General features: G+C 45.4%; 1 protein-coding gene across 4 annotated transcripts in view; it reads left to right on the forward strand.

Moving 5' to 3' along the window:
* Raly (RALY heterogeneous nuclear ribonucleoprotein) overlaps positions 1–11,895 on the forward strand; it is a 78,797-nt gene extending 66,902 nt beyond the window's left edge. For 3 of the 4 annotated variants that reach the window (XM_046433675.2, XM_058575578.1, XM_046433674.2), the window contains 8 exons: positions 3,296–3,560; positions 4,986–5,058; positions 5,235–5,282; positions 7,245–7,411; positions 8,093–8,206; positions 8,419–8,690; positions 10,194–10,242; positions 11,531–11,895. In XM_046433675.2, the coding sequence (XP_046289631.1) occupies positions 3,305–3,560; positions 4,986–5,058; positions 5,235–5,282; positions 7,245–7,411; positions 8,093–8,206; positions 8,419–8,690; positions 10,194–10,238 (975 nt within the window). In that variant the 5' untranslated portion in view covers positions 3,296–3,304 and the 3' untranslated portion in view covers positions 10,239–10,242; positions 11,531–11,895. The remainder of the gene's footprint in view (positions 1–3,295; positions 3,561–4,985; positions 5,059–5,234; positions 5,283–7,244; positions 7,412–8,092; positions 8,207–8,418; positions 8,691–10,193; positions 10,243–11,530) is intronic. The other variant, XM_046433677.2, reaches the window with a different exon arrangement.
* Positions 11,896–12,168: the final 273 nt, after the last annotated feature.

The following is a 12,168-nucleotide window of genomic DNA, read 5'->3' on the forward strand; positions in this document are numbered from 1 at the left end:
TATTGAGGCTTGGCTCCTGACTTCTGAAACATAGTTTCCATCTCAAATGTTTCAATTGGGAAAAATGATTAGTTTTTGCCAAATTTCTTATGTTCTTACTAGCCTGGAAAAACCAGCCCATCCTTTTTGAGTTGTAAATTGCATTTCAAAATCTTTGCCCCTGGTGGGTTTTAATTAGCTTTAGGCTCCAACTTTTATGCAGCAGTTGTTTCTTCAGCAGTAAGGGTAAGGACATGTACCTGGCTGGTGGCCCCTAGTTTTCTTCAGCAGTTTTTTGAGATGCTATGCCTTTTTCAATCTCCTCACTATCCTAGGGTCTCTCTCTAACTAGCCTAAAAGGAAAAATGGAATATAAGAACCCTAGACTTGGAATCAGGACCCCTCAGGATACTCTTGGCCTTGCTACTCACTAGCTGTGGTATCCTGGCCAAGTACCTTTCCTTCTGTTCCTCAGAGTGAGGGCATATGAACTCTGTGCTCACTAAGTCTCTCTTTATCTGACATTATAAAAATCTCTAGGAACAAATCTGGTTTTTCCCTTCCTCCCTTCCTTCCCTACTAATACCAAGAACAATCTTGTCATCCATCTGTCTTCTCTCATTTCTAAGCAGAGGGCGCCTCCATTGTTCCACACACCTTACTCTCAATTACACAGTTAATCTCTGTGACAAGAGATTGGCTCATAAGATGGGAAATAGCTTACAAAAGTTAAGCAGCTTTTGCTCAATAGGATATCAATATTATTTTAGGGTCTAAACCCACCTCTAAACATAGGAAGAATTAGGGGAATGTATCAAGTTGGGGGGGCTTGGTTTTGCAGAGGTGGGTATTTGAGTCAGAGGAAGAATGTGCCTGGGACCCCTGCCTCAGTGATCCTAACCATTTAAGGCGCGCCACAACAAACCCTTCTTCCTCCTTAGTATTAATTGAGTACTTGCTGTCTCCACGCTCTGTCAAGTCTGCCTCTTACTTTGTAGAGCAGAGTTAAGAATACAGATGGAGGGCTAAGGAAACAAATGGAAATCCATGTACTATATGTCTAAACATGTGAAAACTATATTCAAATTTTACAAACTGATATTTATATTTATAACTACCTAGAAGTCATATATGGATTTAAACTTGTTGGACCCTTAGGAATTCTGCACTAAACCTGACAGGGAGACCCAGTATTGGGCCCACCTCCTTTTTATTTCCTACTCCCAGCTCCATCTCTCATTTGAGATGCCTCATGGACATTTTTTTCTACAATCCCAGAGAAATCTATACTCTCAGGCTTAGGGAGTCTATCTAGCAGCAGCATAGCCTGCCCTCCAAGGGTTTTTTGCCTTTAAAAATGAGGGCTATTTAAATGGGAGACTCAGGGGTTGGGTACCTACAGCATGCTCCAGGTGGGCATTTCTCCTTGGCCCTGCAAATTTCTCACCTAGAGCAGCCACACGTGCAAGATAGAGAATGTGCTCCTATCTGACCTTGATCTCCTAATCAAGAATGAACCCACAAGTAGCAGCATTAGAATAAAGTACCTGTAGTCAAAATATTTACTAGATCTTATAAAGGACTTGACAGCTTGCAGAGTTCTTTTATGCACATTGCCCAAACCCCAGGTGTAAGAGAAAAGACTGAGTAGGGACCAAACCTGAAAGATTGCTCAACAGTGAATGTGTAAGTACTGAACCTCCATAGTACCTAACATGGGTGTGCAGCAAATGCTTCCTGCTCAGTGGTGTTAGAGAGTTCTGGCAGAGGTCTGAGGAAACCCACAGCCGTCATATCCTTGCCAGGTCAATGGCAGTCAGCAGTCATCAACAGATCTCTGTACCATCATGTCTCTCTCTCCCTCTCTCCCTCTCCCTCATTGCTTTATGAATGTTGATGATTGGATGTAAAAGTACACTGAGAAACAAGATTCTGTCTTTTCCATGTCAATTCCAAAATTGGCACTAGTTCCTTTATATCAGTAGCAGTGATGGCACTGCCTCACCTCCATCGTCCCTGTCCCTTGCTTAAGAATGGTGCACCCCAACCCCAGTGTATTCATTTGAGTTTGCAATAGCAAACCTACCACTGGGCATGTTTCTTCCTCAGAATGAAATTCTCTGTTAGATTTTCTTGTAAACAGAGCCACCTGCTGGTCAGAACATGCTAATTTCTAGGCGGGGAGCATTTAGGAGAAATAAGGGGTCTCTTACTGGAGTAGGATACAAGATAAACATATTTTCCCAGCTTACATTCTTTTCTAATTCATTGAAAAGAAAACCCCTCCTCTCTGCCCAAAATATTAGGTAATAGGCCGGTAGCCTGACGAGAATTTTTACACATTCTGTGTGGGTGCTTTAACACCTTCTGAAAATGGCCTTAGGAGAGATTGAGAATGAGTTGAAACTACTTGTTCCAGTGAACAGAAGATGGGTCCAGGAAGTACAAATGCCAAGGCTTAACTCTAGGCTTTTCCTGCTGAAATTGAACCTCCTCCTCTTCTCCCTGGAGCCCATGCTGAGTGACCCTTTGGGGTAAAAGACATTCCAAAATCTAGAAAATATTTATAAACTTATCTCTAAGCCAAATGGAACACAATTTGAATAAAAAAGTATCAATATTTAAAACAGTTTTAGGTAAATATGCCATTTTATTATGGTATTTGAATTGCCTTTACTCTGGGAAACAAAGTGATGAAGCTGACAGAAATGAGCTTTATGGGCCAACTCATCTGGGTTTGAGCACCTGTTATTGTCAAGTTAATGATCTCACCAGCATCTCCATTTATGGTAAAGTTGTCATCATCGTCACTAGGTCCATGTCTGGATCAGAGTGAGCATATGATCTTGTTCTAGAGAAAATATTATTTGTAATTACCTCTTTGCTATGGTTTTACATTGAAGGAACGGAGGGGAGAATCCTGTGGAACATCTTTAAATTTAGATTCCAAAAGGGGTTACATTTGAGATGAATAGTAAACAAGGTGTGGGCTTAAAAGAATTTGCATCAGGTATACTTGTCAATCTCAGCCCTACTGAAGTGCATGATGACTTCTAAAGGTTAGGTTCCTCCCATGTACAATATTGTGGTTCTACTTAGGTGAGTACCAAATGAGGGAACATTTTAAAGCACCCATCATAAGATCAGCAGCCAGTATGTGGTAATTCTTGGTAATATAACAAGATAACAGAAACAGGGAGGCTTCCTGTGTAGGAAGGCAAGGAGCAGTCCAGTTTAGTCTGGATGTGTCCATAAGCAGCCCTTGAGCCCAGCCCTGGGACCCAGTCTCATAGTTGCTCTCTTTCTCTCTCTCCAGATTGCCATCATGTCCTTGAAAATCCAGACAAGCAATGTAACCAACAAGAATGACCCCAAGTCCATCAACTCTCGGGTCTTCATTGGAAACCTCAACACAGCTGTGGTGAAGAAGTCTGATGTGGAGACCATCTTCTCTAAGTATGGCCGTGTGGCCGGCTGTTCGGTGCACAAGGGATATGCCTTTGTCCAGTATGCCAATGAGCGCCATGCCCGGGCAGCTGTGCTGGGAGAGAATGGGAGGGTGCTGGCTGGGCAGACCCTGGGTAAGTTAAGCCTCTCTGCACAGGGCTCAGTTTATAACTACTGTCTTTCGCTTCCCCTTTGCCCTCTTTCCCATCCCCTACCACACTTTCATTGCTCTGAGGATTTATAAGTTCAATAGTTATAAATTATATTTAAGTAAAATTTAAGTTATATTTAAGTTATAAAATAAGTAATTATAAAATTGATGCCCATAGGAAAGAATTTTAGAAGCCTCTGGAAAACCACTTATGTCCTGTCCCTGCTTTCTTGGAGCTTCTTTTTTTTAATGGCTTTATTTTTAAACTATCATCCCTACTACAAATGAAGCTTTTTTTTTGGTGGTGATGGTGGTGTTAGGGATTGAACCCAGGGCCTTGTGCATGCAAGGCAAGCACTCTGCCAACTGAGCTATATTCTCAATAACAAACTTTATGGTTCCAATAAAAATGCACATTCTCCAAAGAAGGGGACATATTGGACTAGCATAGTCTATTATTTTGATCTGTAGATGACTCAGACTAGAACTTTGAAAGCCAAGAGGAGGGATTGAAACAAAAGATCAAAGTGGGGCAGGTCCCCTTGGCCTTGGTACTACATACATGTGATAATATGACCATGCTGATAGTCTATCTTGGAGTATCTAATGTGTGTGTACATACTTCTATTTATATATGTGTGTATGAGAAGGAATATATATATTTTATATGTGTATGTGTGTGTGTGTGTGTGTGTATGTGTATATATATATATATATATATATATATATATATATAATCTCCCATTGTGTTCATGAATACTAAGTATACAGATGTAATTGAACATGTGGAGAACATGTGGAGAATATGTGGACACATACCTTTGTATGTATAGGTCCTAGTGTGTGTGTGAAAATATACTTGAATATGTAAGCACTTATGCATATGTTTATTTACCAAATATTTGTTGAGTTCTTATGTATTATGCACTGTTCTAACCATAAAGATATTTGATGGGATGTTCATGAGAATATGCATTGGCTCCTTTGCATATGGGCAGTTACATATATGATATTGGGGTCAAGTCTGTGTGTGCTTGAGAGGGCACATTTTATCTGTGTGACTTTCTTAGATATGTGAATGTATGTTAGGATTTGTCTATGTTCCCATATACCTGATTTATATGTTTATGTAACTATACTTGAGAATGCACATATGTGATGTACATGTGATTTGTGAATATGAATGTGTGTGTCTGAAATGTATATGAATATGTAAACAGGCATATTCATATGATACGAATATGCATCTAATATGCACCTAGTTTGAGGACTAAATATGTGAAGACTTTTGTTAGATGCCTCAGTACATTGTAAACATCATATAACCACATGAATACCTGTGTATGTACATGTATGGATACACTGCTATTAAGCCAATATTTTGACCTTGCCTTCTCCTTTTTCACAGACATCAACATGGCTGGAGAACCTAAGCCCAATAGACCCAAAGGGCTAAAGAGAGCAGCATCTGCCATATACAGGTGGGGCACTCTGTCTATCTGGATGGGGTGGGTCCCTCTTTCCACAGAGGGAGTAGATGCTGATAGAGATGGAATGCTGAACCTAGAGCTTGGGAGACATTTGGAGATGAGGGCCTGTGAAGAGTAGGCTGAGTGGCCATTCCTAAGTTCTGGCCCTCTCCCCTTTGTTTCCCCAGTGGCTACAGCTTTGGCTATGATTACTACCGGGACGACTTCTACGACAGGTGAGCAGGGGAGGGGCGTGCCCAGGCATAAAACCAAGCTGGAAGGGTCCTGAGAGATTGCTGGTACAGCCCCACTCAGTCCTTCAGTTGGGAGCCAAAGTCCAGAAGTGTGGACAGGCATTTGCCCAAAGTTACTCCACAAATCAGTGGTAGAACTGGGACTAGGGTCCAGTTCTTCAGGTGCCCAGGCCAGAGCTCCCACCGTCACACCACACTGGGTCACACTGATTGCTTTTCCTCCTCCTAGTCCTGCAGTGTGACTTGAAGGGACTGTAAAACCAAGGGACATAAAAATATAACTAGTTGGAATACAAACATTGTACAGGCCAGTTGCAGGGAGTTGTAGCCCTTGTAATTTGCTTTTTAGTTTCTACCTCTATGAGGTGCCTAACCAGCCAGAAGGAAATCCAGAGCTTAGTCTGAGTCTTTTGGTCTTATATTTATAGCCAAGAGGATAGGACCCTTCTGGAGGTCTGAAATTTAGTCCCCTGTGGCCCACCTTTTACTCCAAGCCTACCCAGACTCCAGCTTTGAAGCTGTGGGCTCCCACTTCAGTGGCACCAGCCACATTTGAATAGAAGTTATGGTAAAGTGTAGCCCAATCTCTTTTCCTCCTTGCTTCCCTCCCTGTCTCCAATTTGCCGACCTCAGGCAGCCCAGGAAGAACACAACCCTTCTGAGCCTTGTTTTTTTCCATCTGTGAGTGATTTCAGGTTACACTGTGGTGTTGTAAAGTGCCGTAACCTATAAGTCAGAAGACTTGGGTGCTAATTCCAGCTCTGCCACTGAATGGATTATGGGATTTGAGGCAAATCTTCCCAGTCTGTGAAATGAGCTGTGCCAAGTGATCTCTTAGGGTCCTTCTAGTTTGGGGATTCTGTGGTTCAGTGATGCTGACCAAGACCAGAGCCGCCCCCTCCCCTTGGGGGTAGACATGCAGGGTTCAGAAGTGGGTCCATTTCCATAGATTCTTCATTTCCAGCCATTACTATCCCCAGAGACGATATTCCCTAAACAAAGGAGTGCTAAGGAATGGGATATTGAATTGCCCAATGATGGCAAGTATCATGGCTGTCTTTAGGAAAATAGTACCAAGGCTATGGTTTACTACAGAACAGTGTTAGTAGATGTAGTAGGAAAGACTCCTACCCATCCTACTGTTTCTGCCTGGTGGGGCAGGAAAAGAAGCCCTCCTAGAAAGGGCCAGATGATGGTGCTTGTGGGAACAGCACAGTCTAGGGCCCTAGCATCTGATTGAACTATCCATGTTTGATATGCTGTTGAGCCCCTGGTCTCCCTATCTCTGAAATGGAGCAAGAAATATATTATAGAGGCCCAGAAACAGAAAAGAACTTATGAGTCTAGCCTCATTTCTGAGTTTTGAGCTGGGGGACTCCTATCCTGACTTTTGCCTATAATACTTTCTAATATGTGTTTTTAACCAGATTCTCTTTATCCTGTACCCTCACAGCAGACTTGGATAGACACCAAATTTGTATAGCCTTCCCCTCTAGGCAGGTGGAAAAACTGAGGCTCAGGAAAGCTCTCAAGCCCTCACTTCCATGCCTTTCTGTCCCCACTGGGGATTTGTGCTGCTTTGAGATTTGTAAGCTTTGACTAGAGGTTGGGGTGGCAGTTGACTGAGGAGAAGCCAGGTCATGTAGTAGGGGAGATCTGGGTGTCAAGAGTACTCTAGGGAAGGCTGGAGCTGTTTTTTCCTTTTTGGGGTGGGATATGAACATTTTCATCTTCTGCTGCTTCACTCTAACTTGGCCTGGCTGGCAGGACAGGTAGTTACAGTGAGGATCCCAGCAAATGTCAAGGACCAGAAAGCCCTTCTCTTTACCCCAGGGCTTGTTGGGAGCAGTAGAGGTGCGTAGCACAGGCCTCCCAGACTGTCACCAGCCACTCCTGATAGTCTCAGGCTATATGCTGCAGCCTCTTTCCTGTTTGCCCTCACAGGCTTTTTGACTACCGTGGCCGCCTGTCACCTGTGCCAGTACCCAGGGCAGTCCCTGTGAAGCGACCCCGGGTCACAGTACCTTTGGTCCGTCGTGTCAAAACTACCATACCTGTCAAGCTCTTTGCTCGTTCTACAGCCATCACCACTGGCTCAGCCAAGATCAAGTGTGAGTAACTAAATTTTCTTCCTAGATATTTTATATATTTATCATTAGCAAAATAATAGAATCACATTTTTTTACATTGGAAAATAGATAAAGGAACAAATCTCCCACAGTTCTGCTGCTCTAACACAACAAAGTGAGTATTTTCATGCATTTCTCAGAGTAAAAGTTAACAATTAAGAAGGGGGCTTGGGTTGGGCACAGAGAGTCTAGTGCTGTGGCGTGGATCTCAGTGAGGAGATGGTGTTTTTTCTGCTAGTAAAAACAAGGACAGGTGTACACAGGCTTAATATTTCGCATTCACTCTTGATATTTACTGTAATCAGGCACCCAGGAAATCTGATAGCAAAAGACTCTGCTTTCACACCTTGAAAGACAGGCTCCATCCTCTAACACAACAAGGGGACATGTTTTTGCTCAGGTGCACAGGAGCATACCACAGACTTGCATTCCTGCTCATCCCCAGTCCCTTTCAAATTAAGAGGTCTGAGGGGAAGACAGCCAGGATGAGAAATATGGGCTGGTCACTCTAGGGATAGCCTGTAGTCAGCCTCAGGAAGAGGCCTTTTTCCTGGGCAGGAAAAGAACCAAAAAGGGAATTACCTTCCTAGCTGATAGAATGGGGCTGGGGTTTTGTTAGGGTCAAGCCCCCAGGTGACAGCCCTGTCCACCTTCCACTCCTAGTGAAGAGCAGTGAGCTGCAGACCATCAAGACAGAGCTGACGCAGATCAAGTCCAACATCGATGCCCTTTTGGGCCGCTTGGAGCAAATTGCTGAGGAGCAAAAGGCCAACCCAGGTCAGCCTCTGAGGTTTCTCACCCAGCTCAGTGACCAGGTGCACAGGACAAAGCATGAGGAATATAGTGCACCTGGGGGGTGGAGGGAGGAGAGGCTGGGGTGGCCTCCTTTCCCAGACCCCTGCAGGTCCCAGTCCACCTGGACCTACTATGCAGAGGCATTTCTTGCAGGCTGAATGTTAGTCCTTCTTCCTCTACCCTTAACCCCCAAGATGGCAAGAAGAAGAATGACAGCAGCAGCAGCAGCGGCGGCGGTGGTGGTGGTGGTGGTGGTAGTGGTGGTGGCGGCGGCGGCGGCGGCGGCGGCGGTGGTGGTGGCGGCAGTGGTGGCAGTGGCAGTAGCAGTGGCAATAGTGGCAACAGCAGCCGGCCACCAGCCCCCCAAGAGGATGCAGTTTCTGAGGCAGGCACGCCCCAGGGAGAAACCCAGACTCGAGATGATGGCGACGAGGAGGGCCTGCTGACACATAGCGAGGAAGAATTGGTGAGGTCTTGGACAGGGGCATGGCTGGGAGGGGCTGGGACTGAATTTGCACTCCTGGTGGCAGAAGGGCAATAGGGATGGGGAACCTCTGAGCTGGTTGACCCTCCTCTTCTTCCCAGGAGGTTCTAGTCCTTAGGGGAGGAGGAAAGAATTGAGCCAGAGGCAATTATCTGTTTCAACTGTCAGTCCTAAGTTCCTCTGAGGACAGAGAGACATTTCAGCTAAGCCTATAGCTTGTTCTGGCCCCCATTCTCCTTGTGGGTTAGAGAAAGGGAGAATTTGGCTCAAGGGGCACATACATGGCCTTCAGAATTCCAGAGAGAGAGAGCATTACTGGGGTTGCTTGGGGAAGCCACAGGGAGGTGGGTATCAGTTCCACATGAAGATTTTCCATAAGCCTTTGCTGCTTGAGCATAAAACAGGCTGTCTCATAAGGGAGTTAGTTCCTATCTACACTGGAAATATTCAGGCTAGGGAGCCATTGACAAGGATCTTACATTGAGTGGGAGGGTAGATCAGACTCAGAGAATATAAGATACCTGCTATATACTTTTTGCTCATTAACTTAATGATTGCCCATTAAGCACCACACCCTATAGTCCATACTTTCTAACTTGATTACTCTTAACAATAGTTCTGTACTGTACAAAGTATTACTGTTCCCCTGTTTTACCTTTGAGGAAACTGTGGCTCAGAGGGGTCAGGTAACTTCCTCAGGGCCTTGGAGTTAATAAGGAGTAAAAGCCAGGCTTGGAGCCCAAACTTTTTTTTTTTTTGTATTAGGAATTGAACTCAGGGGCACTTGACCGTTGAGCCACACCCCCAGCCCTATTTTGTATTTTATTTAGAGACAGGGTCTCTACTGAGTTGCTTAGCAACTTGCTCTTGCTGGGGCTTGCCATGAATCCATAATCCTCTTGCCTCGGCCTCCCAACCAGCTTGGATTTCAGGTGTGTGCCACCGCGCCCTGCTTGGAGGCCAAACTTACTCACTGGGTCTGGAGCTTCTTTTTATCACTGCTGGGCTCTTGCATGAGGACAGATGGCTCGTGACCATAACAGTCAAGAGCTCCTCCTCATGCCTGACTTGTTTTTCTTTGAACCTAGCCTGTTACTTCATATTATTTTCTTGGGCTTAGTAGTCTCCTTAAGGGTCCTAATGAAAATTTAGATGCCTTCAAAGATGAGGTCCCACCAGTCTTCAAAGCTCTCGGCTCGCTCTAGTCCAAGGTCTTTCTATGCAGAGAAGTTGCCCCCTGCCACTTCTATAGCTCCCATGACTGGTTTTTTTTTTTTTGCTGAGGGGGGCTCTCATATTGTCCTTCCAGGATCATCAGCCTTATTGGCTGGTTCCATAGTCATTCCCCTTGGCTGCCCCTCCTCCTTTCTGACTATTCTCCAAATGTGCTCTGGGCCCCAGGACCTTCGGAATAGGTAGAATCAGGGCAGAACTCAGATCTTGCAGTCAGTAATATGTGGTCTCTGCTTGCCTTCTCCCTATCAGGAGCACAGCCAGGACACAGATGTGGAGGATGGGGCCTTGCAGTAAGCAGGTATGGGGACCGTGTAGGTGGGAGAGGGAGGGGAACAGTGAAGTGGAGGGCATGCCTTTTCCCTGGAGCTGGCCTAGAAGGATAGTACTATGTTGAGGAATGAAAGCCCCTTCACATCCAGCATCTTGCCATACCAGTCTATGGTGGGAGCTTGGCAGGTTGAGGAAGCAGGATGTCATGCATAGCCACACCCATTCAGCAAGGGTTCCCTCAGCACACTCTGAGCCATGTTGCCTGTCTCCACCCTTGAGGAACTTCTAGTCTGGTGGAGGAAGATACAGACTAGATTAATTGCCACCAAGTATGAGCAGGATGACAATGGTGGGAAGTCTAGATAAAGGAAAAAACAATGTGTAGCTGAGCCTGCTCCTGATTAAGGGAGAAGCATTCCACTCCAAGGGAATAGCCTTAGCAGAGGTGCAGCACTGTGACAGTCCTTGGAGTGTGATGAAGCCAAGGGACTCTCTCATGTTGCAGTTCAGTTCTGCATGGTAGGGAAAGAACACTGTTCATCATCATAGGGTGATGACTGTGAAGCATCCTATGTGCTAGATTTAGGGGCTTAGGCTTGATCTTGTTGTGTGTGGGGGAATGCCCTGTGGGACAGTAGGTGCACCTACTTTGTCTGATTACATCTTTGGCCCTGCAGGGTTGAGATGCGGAAACTTACTGAAGGGTGCAGGGAGATAACAACATATCTTATAAGATCCCAAGATAGTAATTGATGTATCTTAGCTTGGAACCCAGTGGATGTAACTTTAAAGCCTGCTCGCTGACCACTGTCCACTGCCCTGCTCTGCCTTACCCTACAGGAAAACTAGGTCACATCCAGCTATCTGACACATTTCTTAAGGGGCCATGTTCAGAATAAGACAGGCTTAGGGTAAAGGGAGACCTCAAACTCTAATGCTCCCAGGGAGGTGTCTTGATAGATAACACATTCATGTTTTAGGATACTTCTACCACAAGGACTTCCAGAACAGTTAAGCTTAGAAAAGGCCTCATGTGCAGCCTTTCTTCTTGGAATTCCATAACTTGTTTAAAAGGAGGCTAAATTTTGCCTTGTGAAGCTATTTCACAGGTTAGGTAAGGAAATGGAAGCACAGAGATGGGGTAGGACTTGCCCATATAACTATATGGCCAGAAAATTAAATGAGGTCAGAACCAAAGTGCAGGTATCTCTTGGTCTGCAGATATCATTCCACCTGTTGGTTTTCCCTACCCCTGTGATCAAGAGTACTAGGGTCCCTTCCTCTCAGCCTTGGTGTCTTCTTTGTCTCTTTCTCAGCCTGACAGGAGCAGCGGCCACCAGCAGAAGGGCATCACTGTCCCAGACCTCAAGCTGGGCACCCACCCATGGATGCCAACCTGTAGTGGGTGCCAGAGGAAAGCTGGCAGCAGGCACTTCTCCCCCCGCCCCCACATCCCAGCCAGTGTCACATCCTCTGCAGGTGGAGTTACCAGTCTACCCATTCCCCATGCACCTTCCCTGTCTGCACTGCCCAGGCTAGGTGGCAGAGCACAGGGGGTTCCCTACACTCTGCCTTCTCTCCCTAGGACAAGCCCAGGCTTGGGGTTTTTCTATAGTTTTGGAGGGGTGGGTGGTACAAGGAGGGGGGGACCCTGATAATAAAGAGATTGGATCCAAACCTACTATAAGATGGGATGGTTTGTGTTTTCTCATCACAGTATCCTGGCCCTTCTGCTCACTAGAAAGGGTCTGATTCACTCTTCTTCACTTATCCCTCCCAGGGAACATTGTCTAGGGTGTCTTAATACTGATTCATCTGGGCCTTAGTTTCCTTAATTAAAATGGTGATGTGAATGGCCAAGTAGGGCTGCTGGAGAGGGTTGGATGTGCTAGTACCCAGGAGTACTCTTTGCTAGCTAAAGTGCCAAGTAATTGTGACCCATTTGCTACCCAGG

Source organism: Marmota monax, unplaced genomic scaffold, assembly GCF_021218885.2.
Source record: "Marmota monax isolate L192 unplaced genomic scaffold, Marmota_monax_Labrador192_F-V1.1 WCK01_AAM20220418_F8-fsc00014, whole genome shotgun sequence".
NCBI lineage: Eukaryota > Metazoa > Chordata > Mammalia > Rodentia > Sciuridae > Marmota > Marmota monax.